Source organism: Grammomys surdaster, unplaced genomic scaffold (genome assembly GCF_004785775.1).
Source record: "Grammomys surdaster isolate TR1022 unplaced genomic scaffold, NIH_TR_1.0 126051, whole genome shotgun sequence".
Taxonomy (NCBI): Eukaryota; Metazoa; Chordata; class Mammalia; order Rodentia; family Muridae; genus Grammomys; species Grammomys surdaster.
In genome coordinates, this window is record NW_021620862.1 from 5,363,476 (window position 1) to 5,380,841 (window position 17,366).

A 17,366-nucleotide genomic window follows, 5' to 3' on the forward strand; every position below is an offset into this window, starting at 1 on the left:
ATTTGGCAGGAGTGGGCATATGGCTTTTAAATGTAGGCCATCCAAGGATATAGGAGGCAATTTCTTAATTTCAGAAAACTAACTGAGGGGCTTCACCCAAGGCCAGACAAAAACAATATGAGCCACTTGTTTCCTGTAGCTAAGAGAAGATGTTTCTGAAATACAATTTAAATATTCAAAGTCTGATAGAACAAACAGAGCTGCTCGAAACTCAATTAAGCCACTTAATGAAAATCAAGCATCTCCTAAAGATAAAACAAGAGATTCTAAGGATACTGAAAAAGCTATTTTGGCAGACTACTATAAATGATAAAAAAACAAGGTTAAAACTACAGTTTAGCTGAAATTGAGATTAAAGGATTAGTGGATACTAGGGCAGATGTAACCTTAACATCACAAGATTCCTGGAATCCAGCTTGGCTGCTTCAAAGTATCTACACACAGCTCCGAGGTATTTGACATTGTCTCAGGTACAACAAAGTCTTAAATGGATTGAATGTATAGGACTAGAAGGTAAAAGAGAAACATTAAAGCAGATGTGGCAGATGTAGCCAGGAATCTATAGGGAAGAGATCTATTGCAACAATAGGAAACTGACATGAGAGACAGACCATAAAGGAGGTGTTTCTGTTAAGAGAGAGCGAGACAAAGAGATGTTATCAGGGACAGTTGTAAACTGTCCAGGATATCCATAGACAGGATACAACAGAGACAAACTCTTTAACCTTGGTTGAGGGAGACACTGCTGATAAAACACCAAGAACCTTACTACCAAGGTGGTTGATGGACCAACCTGTTTGTACTGAGCAATGGCCAATGTCAAAGGAAAAATTACAGGCTCTAGAACAGCTACTCCAAGAGCAGCTGGAGACTCAACTCACCAGCCCTTGGAACGCTCCTGTATTTGTCATTAAAAAGAATCAGGCAAATGGAGGATGCTGATAGATCTGAGAGCGATCAATAAAATCAGTCAGCCAATGGGCTTTTTATAGCCTGGAATCCCATTGCCTTCCTTGTTGCCTAAGGAATGGCCTATCACAGTGATTGATCTAAAGGATTGCTTTCTCACAATCTCTTTACAAAAACAAGATAGAGATTTGCTTCATGGTGCTCACATTTAACCACTCAGTGCCAATTCCAGTTCCGTTGGAAAGTCCTACCACAAGGAATGTTGAATAGCCCTATCTTATGCCAAAAGTTTATGTAATAGTTGTTGGGAATAATTCATAAACAATTTCCTCAATACAAAATTTACCATTATATGGATGATTCAAATAGAGTTATCCTACAAGAAATGCTTAATGAAGCAAAAATAATTTTTTCTTATTGGGGATTATAAATTGCTCCTGAAAAAATATGAAGAGGAGATTCTGTTAATTATCTAGGATGTAAGATTAATCTGCAGGGAATTTGACCACAAAAGGTAAAAATTGAGAGAGACCAGCTAAATACCCATAATGATTTTCAAAAATTACCGGGAGATATTAACTGGCTTCAGCCTATACTTGGTTTGACCACTCAAGAGCTGAGTAATTATTTGCAAGTTGATAATGAATCTTCTTAAGAAGATTATCATCTGAAGCTGAAAAGGAATTGGCTCTGATAGAGAAGAAACTATAAAATGTGCATGTAGATCGAATCGACCAGAAGACGGCTTGTATCCACTCATCCTCCCACAGGAATTCTTTTGCAGAGGGAAGATTATATCTTTTAAGGAACATTTTAGCACACAGAGTAAAAAATAAAAGACCTATACATAAAAGGCCTCTGAATTGATTCTAAAATGAAAAATGATGAGACTTCATCAATTAGCTGGAATAGATCCACCTGAGATTGTGGTACATTTTACCAGTGTTGAAATTGCCTCACTATAGACACAAGACGAACATTGGCAAAGAACTTGAAATAATTTTTTTGGAGAAATTAACAATAAATACCCAAAAAGCAAGTGACTTCAATTTATAAAAACAACTAATTAGATTCCTTCTCATATAGTAAAAGTGACACAAATTTCTGGAGCCCTACATTTTATGCTGATGTAAATAAGTTGGGAAAGGCAGGATATAAGTCAGAGAACATAAATAATTCAGTTTTTAAAAATCAGAGTTATACGCAATTCTTATGGTGTTATTAGATTTTCCAGAGTCTCTTACTGTAGTAACTGACTCTCAATATGAAGAAAGAGTTGTTTGGCGTACAGAAACTGCTGAACTTATTCAGGGTGATTCTGAATTGTTTATTCAACTACAACAAATGATCAGAAATGGAAATCATCTTGAGTATAACATGTGTCAGATTCCCGTACAGGTCTACCAGATCTTCCAGAGATAATGATGAAATTTATCAGCTATTAACAGGAAGTGCGCTAGAGGCTTCAGAATTTTATTTTTTTTAAACACCATGTTAACAGCAAAGGTTTAAAAAAGGAATTTTCTGGCTCACACCTTTAATCCCAGCACTTGGGAGGCAGAGGCAGACGGATTTCTGAGTTCGAGAGTTCAAGGCTAGCCTGGTCTACAGAGTGAGTTCCAGGACAGCCAGGGCTACACAGAGAAACCCTGTCTCGAAAAACAAAATAAATAAATAAATAAATAAATAAATAATAAAAAAATAAAAAAAAAGAATTTTCTATCACTTGGCAACAAGCCAAGGAGGTTGCAAAGGCATGACCTATTTCTTCTATACATAAACATATGTACAGAAAGTAACTCTAAAGGTACTCAAAGAAATGAAAGTTGGCAAACGGATGTTTCATTTTACAGAGTTTGATAGACTGAAATATGTGTACCATACTGTAGACATAGTCAGGATTTCAGTGGGCAACTGCTTTAACTTCTGAAAAGGCTGACTCTGTAATTATGCATTTGTTAGAGGTTATGGTCATTATAGGAATACATGTACAACTTAAGATTGACAATGTTCCAACTTATGTCTCTGATAAAATGAAGTGATTTTTAAATGTATTATGATATCAAATATATTACAAGTATATCACACAATCCTACAGGACAAGCAATTGTAGAGAGATCAGAGACTTTAAAAGAGATGCTTAACAAGCAAAAAATGGGTACCACCCCCGAGAGACAGGTTACATAGTGCTTCGTTAACTTTAAGTTTCTTGAATGTTTGTGAACAAAATACTACAGCTGCTCAGAGACACTGGGTTATGGGAAAAAACCTACTGAACTAACCCAGCCTATTTATTTTAAAGACATCCTAACTTCAGAATTGAAAACAGGAAATGTGTTGTGCCCAGGAAGAGGTTATGCCTGTATTTCCACAGGAAAAGAGAGGCTATGGGTTCTTTCCAAGTTGATAAAAATCAGTCATAACAAGGAAGACCTCCTGAAGATCTCAACTATAGACAAAAAAATCAAAAGGATCAATCAAACTGGTAATATATAATGTCAAACCCTTTATTAAAACAACTCTAAAACTGACTGGGACATATAAAACTTCACCATGCATGGCCAATAAATCTTGTTGGCTAGAAAATGTTCATACTTATTATAATATACCATCTTTTCATATGGCATGAATGGAGATTTATTTTGCAGTTTGCTTATATGATCAAACTAACTCTTAAAAAAAACAGTTGTCTTTCATCTACAGAAACAAAGAGCAGGAAATCATCCTTAAATTGATCTGTTCATCCTACATTCCATAGAAATGTCTTTATAGAACTGTAGATTGCTTATAAGGTTTGTATGCTGCAGAATGGAAGCAGCCTTGACAGGATTCACCCTTGGAGATGCTGAGCTGCTAAGGCTTCCTGTTCTAGCTCCCTGCTAGGTCCTACCTCAACTGCATAGAAGCTGTTTCCTCTAAAAACCCGTGTCTGGGACAACTTCAGAACAGCTGGCTCACTTGGTTTAGCCTTTCAAACTGTTACAGTCAGGACTTCATTTAAGGCTGCACTTTCTCAGCATACAAACTGGACAACAAATGCTACAGCTAGCTTTCTTAAGATAATCCCAGCACTTGGGAGGCAGAGGCAGGTGGATTTCTGAGTTCGAGGCCAGCCTGGTCTACAGAGTGAGTTCCAGGACAGCCAGGGCTACACAGAGAAACCCTGTCTCGAAAAACCAAAAAAAAAAAAAAAAAAAAAAAGATTAACTACTTTTCTAATTTTCTTGAGCCCCCCAAAATGAATTCTTCTCCCCAGTTCATCAAGAAGCTATTATAAGAAGTCCATTGTCCCACCCAGTCTCTTAATTGGTTTTGGTCACTTTATGTAACGGCCCGTTCTGCTGCTCCGGTCCTCGGGTCAGGGTCTAGCAAGAGAAAGAGTGGGGACGGAGACGCGAAGAATGGAGACAAGATAGAGTCTGATCTGAAGACGGGACAGAGTCTTCCCTGGTCTCTCCTCAAGTCTCGCCTTTAATCTCGCCTCGAGTCTCACCTTGAGTCTTGCCTTGAGTCTCTCAAGTGCTGGGATTAAAGGCGTGTGCCACCACTGCCTGGCCTTGATTGAAAGGAAATCATGGGTATATCAAGATAATTATCAGAGTGTGCTCAGCTGTTGTAGGCTGTTGAAAACAAGTCTCTTGTCAGGGTATATGGCCTGAGATGGCTGCAAAGATGATAGCCACTTTCTGCTCAGAGTCGGCTCCCAACAACTTTACTATATGTTGTCATTTTAAGGGATGATTGCAAATAATTATGGTCTTGGATAGGGAAAAAATGAAATAGAGAGGTTAGATTCAAGGATTTTTTTTCTCTTTCTTTTCCTTTTCTCTATCTTTCTTCCATAGGTAAGGGAAAGGGAGTTGAAAGAAAAAGAGGGTAAATAGAAATAAGATAAGAAATTAGGCAAATAAGGGTAGATTATTTAATCTACTCTTAAACAAAATAGAAGAATTTATAGCCATAATCTTACATTGGTAGAGATCTTCATATTTTGGTGCAAAGTTGAGGCTGTATTTTGTTACATTGATATAGAATTTTGTATATTGATACAGGTTTAAAGTTTTCATTGGTATAACTCTTTGTATATTGACACAAAATTTAAAATTAATTTTGTTGCAACATTATATATATATGTGTGTGTGTGTGTGTGTGTGAGTGTGTGTTTTAACTCTTGTATAGGTAATATACCTACGCAACTCATTTAAAAATACAAGGTTTAGGGGTAGAGAAATGACACAGTTTTTAGAGGCTGCTCTTCCAGAGGTCCTGAGTTCAATTCCCAGCAAACACATGGTGGCTCACAACCATCTGTAATGGGATCTGATGTCCTCTTTTGGTGTGTTTGAAGACAGTGACAGTGTACTCATATACATAAAAATTAATAAATCTTTAAAAAGTAAAAAACTAACCAAACAAAAAAACAAATAGAAATACAAGGTTTATTCCCAGTCCTTTTAATAGCTGCTATTAGGCTGGCACACGCCTTTAATCCCAGTACTTGGGAGGCAGAGGCAGGAGCATTTCTGAGTTCAAGGCCAGCCTGGTCTACAGAGTGAGTTCCAGGACAGCCAGGGATGTACAGAGAAACCCTGTCTAGTAAAAAGAAAGAATGAAAAAAAAGAAAAAGAGAGAGAGAGAGAGAGAGAGAGAGTGAGAGAGAGAGAGAGTGAGGGAGAGAGAGAGAGAGAGAGAGAGCTGCTATTAAGAAACTTTTTAGGATAATTAAGCAATACAAATTAATAGTCAGTCAATCAAACTCATGACCATGTTAGATACTAGTCTAGATTATCACAGAAATATACATCTTGGATTGTACAGACAATAGGTACCAGGAGACAGGCAATATTTGCTTGTGCAGATATGCTATGAATAGATAGATGGTCTTCAAAAACCTCAGAGACTCACAGATTATTGTAGTCTTAGATTTTTCAAAACCTACTTTAATAAGAGTTCTTAAACACTTAAACCTCTCTTCTAGCCCACCACCCAGCAGAGGGAGTGAGAAAAAATGTTATTAGGATATGGGGGAAGTGGACTTGTTTAGCAATAATTATTTGGAGCAAATCTAATTTGTGTTATCAGGATATATACCAGCAGTCCAGTTCAGTAGTATCAGGATAGCAAACAGGAATCAGCAGTAGTGGCACAGTTTTGCAGAAGCAGCCAGGCCTCTGCTGAATCAGCACAAGTACGCTGGAGTGACCAGAACCAGCAGGGACACCAGGAGAAGTTCTCTGCTGTGTCTCTCTCAACAAAGTGAAGATCAGTAAAGACAAAGACACAAGACCAAGAAGCATTGCAGAGCTGGCTCTTCAAGCAAGCAAGCCCCTCATAGTCTGTTGAGTCCTATTTACACTTTCCAAACATCACATGTCCTCCCATGGGTCTTGCCTCTTCATGTGAGTCTGTCTTAGCAAAACTTCAGATTAGTCTGTATTAGCTGACATCACTCTGCCAATTGGCCCAAGTCCGTGGAAGTGGTGAGAAGCCACCAGAACACCACCAGAATTTTTTTTTTATGTGTTTCTCTCTATGGAGTCAGGACAAATGATGATAATTAGGGAATGGTAAGGCATACCAATACCATCCAGCATGGTCCACCATCTGTTGGGTCTTTTTTTTTTTTTTTTTTTTTGGTTTTTTGAGACAGGGTTTCTCTGTGTAGCCCTGGCTGTCCTGGAACTCACTCTGTAGACCAAGCTGGCCTCGAACTCAGAAATCCGCCTGCCTCTGCCTCCCAAGTGCTGAGATTAAAGGCGTGCGCCACCACAGCCCTGGCTGTTGGGTCCTTTTTAACATCATGAGTCCTTTGATGTGTCTGCCCCAGCAAAACACCCTCTCATCTGTGTCTACTTCAGGAAAACACTCCTTCACATGTCTGCCCCAGCAAAACACCATCCAACGCAACTGACTTTCCAAAGAAATCATGTTTCCTCTTCAGATTATGGCACCTAAACATAATTTTATTAATTTAAGATTGTTTTTTATATTGAGACATGTCAACTCCTGGCAGTACCCCCATTCTGGAAGAAGCATTCTGGATGAGCATCGAAAGGCCTCCATATGGAGTTGCTTCAATTGTAGTAAGCTAGCCACTGGGCAAAGAAAATAACCATGCTTCTTTCAACTACAGACAAATCCGTCCAGAAAGGACAAACAGAAAATGCTGCCCAGAAAGGACAAACGGAAGCAGGGAAAGTCAACTGCCAAGCTCTGCCAATATGGGGTAAGCAAGTCCTTCACAACTCCTGCTCCACACAAGGCCTGTCAGATGCTCTGGGCCAGAAGGCTGAAGACAGAGGCTCCAACACTGTAGAGAATACTGGGGACTGTCCAGGCAGTCAGCTGTCTCTGACATTTCTGTAATTTTTGGAAGCTGCGTCCTTGTGTTTCCTACATACTCAGGTAATCTTTGTTTCCTTCTCAGGTTTCTGATGGAATTAAAGACTAGATAGTCATAGTCTCATTATAAGCTTAAGTTCTTTAGGACTGAAGAATATGTTCTAGGCTTAAGAAGATATTTTTAGGATGATAATACATGTTAGGATAGAAATTGATTTAGATTCAGAACTATGAACTCACCAGGATAGGATAGATAATAGAATATTTTCTCCTGAGTTACCAAACAAGAATAGACTGAACTATATAACTCTTAAATATAACTCTTTCCTGATAATTTTCATAATTCTTCCTATTGTATGCTATTTCTTATAAGAAAAAGAGCCTTTTTATTTAGACAAAAAAGGAGAATTGTTGAGATTTTCTCTGTTGCTATGTATTGCAATGCTAAGTCTATACCCAGTATATTAGCCTATGAGTGACTTCCCATCCTTACCAGCTTTCGTTGTATAAAACCTTATTCCTTAATTTAAAACCATTGGTTAAATAAAAATGATTGCAGCCAGTTACTGGAAGGATTAGAGGTAGGCAGGTTTTGAGCTACTTGGTTATGGGTTGCAGAGGAGAGAAGGAGGAAGTAGGAGAGAGGAGGCCGCCATGAGAGATGGACCATGAGCACATGGCCAGGAGAGACAGCAAGTATTGAGTACATCACTGGGGAAGTAGCCAGGCCAGCAGCTAAAAAAGTAGTTACCCCCCAGCAATTGTCAAAGCCAAATAAAATAACCACAGTCTGAGTCTATTATAATTTATAATAGTTGTACTACACAGGAGAAATGGGATTTTGAGGTCAGCCTAAGCTGTATAGTGAGACCCTGATTTAAAACAAGCAAAGCCCTCAGATCTGCCTACATCAGTGTCGATCATCTGCACAGGTGTCCTGGCCTCAGTGTCTCTCGGGACTGTACTCCTGTCACATTGCTGGGTTTTAATCTGTAGTCTGCAGTGCAAGAGGTGTCTTGGTTGCATTAGTTTTGTCTCTGTTTTCCTGGTACTGGAAATAAAACCTAGAACTGTATACAAATTGATGCTGTGCCCAGCTCTCCATCCCCAGCACAGAGAGTGGCTTTTGTTTTTGTTTGTTTATGTTTTTGCTTTGTTTCGGTTTTGTTTTTACTTTTTGTTTCTTATGTGTTTCTTTTGTTTGTTTTTTTTGTTTTGAGACAGGGTTTCTCTGTGTATCCCTGGCTGTCCTGAAACTCACTCTGTAGATCAAGCTGGCCTGGGACTCATAAAGATCTGCCTGTCTCTGCCTCCTGAGTGCTGAGATAAAAGCCATGCGCCACCACCCCCCAGCAGGAATGATGTTTTATTCCAAGTTCTTGGTGAATGTATCATGGAGATCCACAAATAACTGACACCCAGAAAGAGTGTAAGATGAAGTATTTTGTTTGGAGTCCCGGGCTTACCTCCCACTCTCAAACCCCTACTCCCCACACCTTACCCCTTCCTACCCCCCACCCTCCACATCCCCACCCTTGCCATAGTTCAGCAGATTCCATTTCCTCCCTCTTTCTCCAACCTCAGCCACTTAGAAAGCTTCCAAGCAGAAAAGATCCTCAAAAGGCCCAGTCCCACATTCCTGACAGGTGTCCCAACCCCTCCACCTGGAGTCACAGCCACCCGCCCCCCCCCCATAGGATGCTCCCACGCCATAGTCTCCCTGTGACTTCCTCTGGTTTCATCCCCAGAGATTGGTGAACTCCCTGGAGCCCATCCCCAAATAAACCTTCCTTTTTCACTTTTAATTCAGCTGAATTGACTTATTTCTTCTGGAGAAAATCTATCACATTTAGGCAGTAGTTCATTATAAAAAACGAGGGTGTGTTTTGCAGTGAGTTTCCAGGAGAGACAGCATTTACCCGGTTTTGTCCCAATCTACAGCTGGAGAGTAGAGGGCCCTGGTTTAGCACGTTACACCACATAGCTGACTCTCAGTGTTGTACATGTGGCTGGCGATAGCCTGCCTCAGCACAGAATGCTGGTAGTATTAGTATTAATTTTTTAATGTTTTTGCTTTGTTTGTTTTGCTTTTTGGGTTTTTTTCTTTTTCTTTCTTTTTTCTCTTCTCTTTTCTTCTTCTTCTTCTTCTTCTTCTTCTTCTTCTTCTTCTTCTTCTTCCTCTCTCTCTCTCTCTCTCTCTCTCTCTCTCTGTCTTTCTTCCTTTTTTTTTTTTGTTGTTTTTGAGACAGGGTTTTTCTGTGTAGCCCTGGCTGTCCTGAAACTCACTCTGTAGATCAAGCTGGTCTGGGATGCACAGAGATCTGCCTGCTTCTGCCTCCTGAGTACCAAGATTAAAGGCGTGCACCACCACCCAGCAGGAATGATTATTAATTTTGTTCTTTTAGCAAAAGTAATTATATATAATATTCCAGGCTAGAGGCATGGCTCAGTGACAGAACACTCGTCTAGCCTGTGGTAGGCCCTGGTTTCCATCCCCATCACAAAACAGAGACAACATGGAAAGCAATATATATTCCATGTACCCTACAAAAAGCTGCAGCAAAGAATAAATAAACTATTTAATATTGTGGATGCCTTGTCACACACAGCAGTGGACAGGCATGGAGGGCAGGGTCAAGCCATAAGTCCTGGGTATGTTGAGAGTAATTTCTGCCATAGACCACTAACAGCTGAGCAGCATCACATGTTCTAAGAATGGTCTTACCAGTGTTGTCCGGCTGTTTCCACCCAGAGCTGACTGGAGCAGTTTGGTCAGAACAGAATCCCTGTAGGGGATATGCAGAACTTTCTTCCCCATGGCCAAGTCTGCCAGAGCGCTGAGTGAAGTCGAAAACATTGAACAATCAGTGGGAGGGATAAGAAAGAAACCGCCTCCCCAGGGGTAAGCTCACACATCCCTGCTGGGAACCAGTGGTTTAAAGGCCACCCTGTGAATAAGCTGCTCCATGGATAAGCATCCCCTAACCCCGCCCCGTGGGGGTGAGCCACGTCTCATTATCCCTCCAAGGAGCTACCATGCTTTTCCTCATTCAAAAACCATAAGCAAAGCTAAATCCTTCCTCCCTGACGCAGCTTCGTGTCAGGAGAAGCCAATACACCCTGTACAATGACAATAACACAGAATAGCAGATACTTGTGCAAGAGTGCCCAAGCAAGAAAAGATGTAAGCCAGAAACCTTGTGTACACAGCTTCATTTACACAAAAGACAGCGACTGCAGAGAAGGCACCAGCTGAAGAGCATGTACTGCTCATGCAGAGAACTCCAGTTCGAACCATTTAAGTAGCTCACAACTGCCTGTAACTCCAGCTCCCTCATCTGGTGCCCTCTTCTGGCCGCCATAGGCACCTGCACTCATATGCACATACCCGCACTCATAAACACAGACATACACATAATTCAAATTTTTTTAAATTATAAAACTCAAGACTACTAGGCAAAAGTTAATCTGATAGTAAGGGCCAGCTTGTTTTGGTGATGTGACAACAGGGAGGGGGTGTGTATTTGTGTGCTCCAGTGGGGAGGAGTGTGTCCCAGTGTAGAAGGTTGTGATGGAGAGTCGTCATTTCTGAAAGTCTTCTATATTTTGACATGGTTGCCAATTAAATTGTGCGTGTGAACATGTTTATATTAATTCATTAAACAGAGAATTTAAGATTTATATACTTCAAAAATAAAAACAAAACCAAAATTTTATGTATGTTACTGTGATTTATACCTTAATTAATGAGATATTTTTAAAAAGAAATTATAGCACCTTATTTTTCTACATGAAGTCATGCCACTAGCACTCAGAAGATCAGGACCAGGCCCTGCACCTTGCCTGCAGCACAGTAGAGCTGGTCCTGGTGGCATAGGGAGGATGAGCTTGCCTCAAAGGTGTGGAAGCAGGAGAGCTGGCCCTGCCCCTCGCTGGCTGCAGCCCTGGGTGAGTTAGCCAGGCAGTGCTGGAGAGCTCACCCTGGTGGTGTGGCTGTGGAAAAGCTGGCCGGCTGGCCAGCTCGGCTAACACCCATACCCAGAACCAGGGCTTTGAGCTGGTCCACCCCAACACCTATCTAACCCATCTATGAACTCTGAACTGTATGGAAGGCCTGTCCTGCAGATCCAAAGCTGCAGGACCTCCAAGAGACAGGGCAACAACAGGATAACCAAGAGTCTGGGTGAGGACCCAGTATTGATGGAGCAGCAGAAGCCAGAGGCCTCGAACCAGACCACGACTCACTGCTATGGATATTTGCAAGTAAAGATGCGTGGACAAAAGGGTTTGCTGTGGGACACTGTGACACACCAATGCTTCCACAGTGAGATTTCTGTTTTGTTTTCGGATGGATACGAAGGGACAGGGAGATGAGTGGGATTGGGCTGAATGATGTAAAATTCACAAAGAATCAATAAAAAAGTTTTAGAAAAATGTGCCCCCATATATACGCATTAATATTCATGTGATAAAACAAGATAGGAGAGGACTAGAAGATGCTCCCTGGATGAAGTGTGGAGAGCGGAGTTCAGTGGAGTTCAGTGTGGCAGCGCCACAGAGCTTGTGGGGTGGAGACCAGGAATCTCCCCGCGGAACCCTGGGGAACCTGCTTAGCCAGGTCCATCTTCATTGAGAATCCCCGCCTCAATGCCAGGCGGTGGTGGTGCACGCCTTTAATCCCAGCACTTGGGAGGCAGAGGCAGGCGGATTTCTGGGTTTGAGGCCAGCCTGGTCTACAGAGTGAGTTCCAGGACAGCCAGGGCTACACAGAGAAACCCTGTCTCAAAAAACCAGAAAAAAAAAAAAAAGAAAGAAAAAGAAAAAAAAAGAAAAAGAGAATCCCCGCCTCAGTAAATACAGTGGAGAGAGTTGAGGAAGATGCCCTGCGTCTCTGGTCTCTGCATGTAGGCGCACACATGTGCACACATATCCACTCACAGGTGTGCCCATAAACATAAAAAAGACCTCCCTGGCAAAAAGGAAAAAAAGAAAGAAAGAAAGAAAGAAAGGGAAAAAAACAGAAGAAAGTAAGAAAGGAGAAACAGTGTAGGCGGAGGGGTAGAGGGGTAGAACCTCTAAGAGGAGAGATGGGAAAAGAATTCTGAGTCAACTAGTTCTTGTGTTGGTCAGGTGAATATTTTATTAGTGTTATTTTGTTAAGCATTAATGAGTTTTAAATATACAGAGGGCAGGGCATGAGTTGATGATGCCAATGAATTGCGAAATAAAGATTAATATTAATATAACATTTCTTTTGCCTAAGTAGGTTTTGGAGCTGGGGATTGGATCCAGGTCTTGGGCTCACTATGGAACATCACCCTCCACTCTTTTATGTCATTGTTAAGTGTCCTGTTGTGTTGGTTTGAATGAGTATCGTCCCCATAGCTCATATGCTTAAATGCTTGGTCCCCATTTGGTGGAACTGTCTGGGAAGGATTGGAAGGTGTGGTCTTGGAGGAGGTGTGGTCTTGGAGGAGGTGTGGTCTTGGAGGAGGTGTGGTCTTGGAGGAGATGTTTTGCCGGAGGCTAGCTTTGAGGTTTCAAAAGCCCACACCATTTCAGTTAGCTCTTCCCACCTTCTGCTTCCAGATGAAGACATGAGCTCTCAGCTGCTGCCCCAGTGCTGTGCCTGTCTGCCCGCTGCCATGTTCCCTACCGTGGTGGTCATGGATTCATCCTCTGAAACTATAAGTGCCCAATAAACTATTTCCTTTATAAGTTGCTATGGTCATGGTGTCTCTTCAGAACAATAAAAGAGTAGCTTCTATGAATATCCATATGCCAGCCACATACCTGATGACGTTCCCTAAACTGGTTAGGCTTAAATTGACCCTTGATCCTTCCCTTAGACGGTCTCCTTCAGATCCTGATGATCTCTGCCTCTCGCTTCCTGCCAAGTCCACCATGTTGATGCTGGATTGTTTGGTGAGAGCTATGTCCAGGAAAACCTGTAGAGACACGGTGCCTCAGGCTATTAGGTTGATGCCCAGGAGACACACTGGTCCACAAGCTTACACAGTTCTTCAAGGTGATGTCTCAGACTCCAGAAATAATAGCCCAATAACAGTTGGCACTGAAGGTCTGTCCCTGTGCAGAGACAGTTGACAGGGACAGGGTTGCCTCCCAGGTCTAAGTGTCCTGCCACCTCTCTCCAGTTCTGCAAAGCTCTTTTGCAGAGACATATTAGACATTGGGTAGGCATTTCGTTTTGTTGTTGACTTGGTTTGGCTTAGATTTTTGAGACAGGGTGTCTCAGTGTAGCCCTGGCTGTCCTGGAACTTACTGTGTAAACCAGGCTAGCCTCCAAATCACAGCGATCCCCCTTTCCCCTAGAATAAAAACCTCAAATAACGGAGAACTACATACACAGTATGCACATTTTACTAACATGGTAAAATTCATCCAGGGTGGCACTTCAAATGCACAAAATTCTCCCCTTCTCCCTCGCTCTCTTTTCCTCTCCCCACCTTTCTCTTGTGTTTCTGTATATGTGCATATTTGTGTGTGCATGTTTGCATGTGTGCTTGTATGTGTGTGCATGTACAGGTGCACATGCATGAGTAATGAGTGTCCTTGCAGAAGATGTAAGCTCTATCAGATGTCTTCCTCAACTGCTCCATACACACACATACACTTACACAAATAATTAAGCCTCTGTGATCTTCCTGTCTCTGCTTCCTCAGTGTTATGATTATATGAGCATGCCTTGCTCTTCGTGTGGGAACTAGAGACTTGAATCCTGGCCCTCCTGCTTACACAGCAAGTGCTTTACTGATGAGCCATCTTGTTCTTTAGAATGCTGTACTTCATTTAAGCCTCCCAACATGCCTGAGGACAGAGCTATCAGCCCATTTTACAGAAGAGGAAACTGAGGGTTGGGAAGATGATCTCCTCAAAACCATAGCAGTGGTAACTGTCAGACTTATCTGCCCTCTGTTCCTGGTGTGAACATGATGGTTTCCTCCATTGCTGGTTCAGCATTCGCCCAGGATGCAGGGGCAATGGCCTCTAGAAGAGCTTTGGGATGTTACTTAGAGATGTCCTGACACCCATCAAGGAGATTGGAAAAGATAAATCCTGTCTTGTTTACCAGAGGCTTTAGTTAGTGGGTGTTACAGGGATTTCCAAGTATTAATCTTGGTCAGAGTCTCAGGAAGGTGCTTCACCAGCTGGCTATGCCCTTGGCTCATGTCTGGTCCTCAGGCTGGTGACCTGCTAACCTAAACTCTCCGCTTAGATCTCAGGAGCTTATGGCTCTTACCAACTCAGACTCAAAAGTCATTCCTCAAAGTGTAGAATTTACTAGAGGAAAAACAGCCAACCTTGTCCTGTGCCATTCTGAAGACGTTAAGTGTAAGACTGCTTCACCGTAAGTAACAGGACTGCCTAATTGAGGCGAAGACAGGGAGAGCAAGACCCTCACCTCTTTTCATGTTCTGTGGTTGGAAGCAGTTACCTTAGCCCACTGGTCCACTCTGGAAGGACTCACTGCACCACTCCCACTCTGCCCCCAGGAGCCTGAGGCAGAGGAGGATCCCACCTGCTTGACCTGGATGGCAATGAGCAAGTGGGATCGGCTGCTGCTGGCGTTCATGTTGGTGGATGCTGTCATCCTGATTTTTGATCCTTGCTCCACCAGCTTCTCAATTTGTGCATAATCCTCACAAGGCGCCCACTTCAGACCTTCCACAAAAAAACCCAGCTGTGGATCCTCCCTGACTCTTAACCTTCCGGGAGCTGTGGTTCTAGACAGCAAATCCCTGATCTGTGGGAGGAAAGACAAGAAGAAATGGGATACTGTTTAAGAAGGTGGATTTTCATCTCTTTCCTTGTTATATCACTGTCTGTGAAATTTTAGGTGTTCTGTAAATATTCCTGACCTAGTTGAATTAATACTGAGTTTCTATAGGAACCAGGCAACCTTATAACTGAGCTGAGTAAAAAATAGGAAAATGTACAAGAAAGTAGATGAGAAAGGCCAGATGGCAATGGGGCACACCTTTAATTCCAGCACTCAGGAGGCAGCAGCAGGAGGATCTCTGTGAGCTACAGAGCCAGTTCCAGGAGAGCCATGGCTACACAGAGAAATTCTGTCTCAGAACAAACAAACGCAAAAAGACAAGAAAGCCTAATATAATAGTGAAATAAGAAAACTACTAATTACCAGTGTCCATGCGTGCACTCGTAAAAGCACGTCCGTGTGCATGTGGTCATGTCAACACGGTGTGGAGGTCTGAGGACAGTGTTGAGGCTCTTTTCTCTCCTTCCACCCTTCTGTGGGTTCAGGAGATTGAACTCAGGTTTATCCTCTGAGCTCCCAGAAACCTAGCTTTTAAGTTGAGCAATTATTTTTGGAAACACAGTTTAATCATTTTCAAGAACTCCCTATCAGAATGCTAAGTGTGCTGTGAGAACTTCCTCCTGATCTGTGGGAGGAGCTCAAGGGATGCTTGTGTACACGGGCAGAGAGACGCCTTCTGCAGGGCAAAGAAAGCTGGGAAGGTGGCCTGTAAGCTGAGATGGCGAGTGTTCCTACTTCTTTGACTATAAACAGATTTTTTTTCTTTTTTTTTTTTTTAAAAAAAAACTTCTGTACTTGGAATATATTTATCTCTTATTTACATAAAATTCTATTGGAAACTTACTATTACTATCACTACTACTGCTGCTATTACTATTAGTATTACTACTACTACTACCACTACTATTACTACCACTACCACTACTATTACTACTACTACTATTGCTATTATTACTACTATTACTACTACTACTATTACTATTATTACTACTATTACTACTACTATTACTATTACTACTACCACTACTATTACTACTACTACTACTACTACTATTACTACTACTACTATTACTATTATTACTACTATTACTATTACCACTACTATTACTATTACTACTATTACTACTACTACTACTATTACCATTGCTATTACGCCATTGGGATGGAGCCAATGAATTTACCTCTAAGGTATACTAAGTTCAAGCTTAGCCTGGACTACAGAGTGGTACCCTGTCTCTGTCTCAAAAAAAAAAAAAAATCAAACAAGGAAACCGTGTTTTTTCTCTTCTCCTCTCCAATCTGTTGCAGGCACAAGTCTGCCAACCACAGGCTGTGAGTCAGATCCAAGGCACCAACTGCTTTGCTGTGACCCTTGAGTTTAGAATGTGTTTCATACTTTCACATGATTGGGGTGAGGGAATTAAAAGAAAAATATTTTTAACACATGAGAATGGTATGGAAATGAAACGGAGCATCATGAGCACCCATGAGCACCCATGAGCACCCATGAACATCCATGAGCACCCATGAGCACCCGTGAGCACCCGTGAGCACCCATGAACATCCATGAGCACCCATGAGCACCCGTGAGCACCCATGAGCATCCACGAGCACCCATGAGCACCCATGAGCACCCATGAACATCCATGATCACCCATGAGCACCCGTGAGCACCCATGAACACCCATGAGCACCCATGAACATCCATGAGCACCCATGAGCACCCATGAACATCCATGAGCACCCATGAGCACCCATGAACATCCACGAGCACCCATGAACATCCATGAGCACCCGTGAGCACCCGTGAGCACCCGTGAGCACCCATGAACATCCATGAGCACCCGTGAGCACCCATGAACATCCATGAGCACCCATGAGCACCCATGAACATCTGTGAGCACCCATGAGCATCCATGAGCACCCATGAGCACCCGTGAGCATCCATGAGCACCCGTGAGCATCCATGAGCATCCATGAGCACCTGTGAGCATCCATGAGCATCCATGAACACCCATGAGCACCCATGAGCATCCATGAGCACCCATGAGCACCCGTGAGCATCCATGAGCACCCATGAGCACCCATGAACATCCATGAGCACCCGTGAGCACCCGTGAGCATCCATGAGCACCCGTGAGCATCCATGAGCATCCATGAGCACCTGTGAGCATCTATGAACATCCATGAGCACCCATGAGCACCCGTGAGCATCCATGAGCACCCATGAGCATCCATGAGCACCCATGAACATCCATGAGGACCCATGAGCACCCATGAGCATCCATGAACATCCATGAGCACCCGTGAGCAT

At 42.4% G+C, this 17,366-nt stretch overlaps 1 protein-coding gene across 1 annotated transcript in view; it reads right to left on the reverse strand.

Moving 5' to 3' along the window:
* The window catches only part of LOC114610697 (kinesin-like protein KIF28P), a 52,071-nt gene that overhangs the window by 24,132 nt on the left and 10,573 nt on the right, over positions 1–17,366 (reverse strand). Inside the window, exons 5-7 of the mRNA XM_028755307.1 lie at positions 14,792–15,016; positions 13,045–13,199; positions 9,977–10,088 (exon numbers count right to left, since the gene is read on the reverse strand). Of these exons, the coding sequence (XP_028611140.1) occupies positions 9,977–10,088; positions 13,045–13,199; positions 14,792–15,016 (492 nt within the window). The remainder of the gene's footprint in view (positions 1–9,976; positions 10,089–13,044; positions 13,200–14,791; positions 15,017–17,366) is intronic.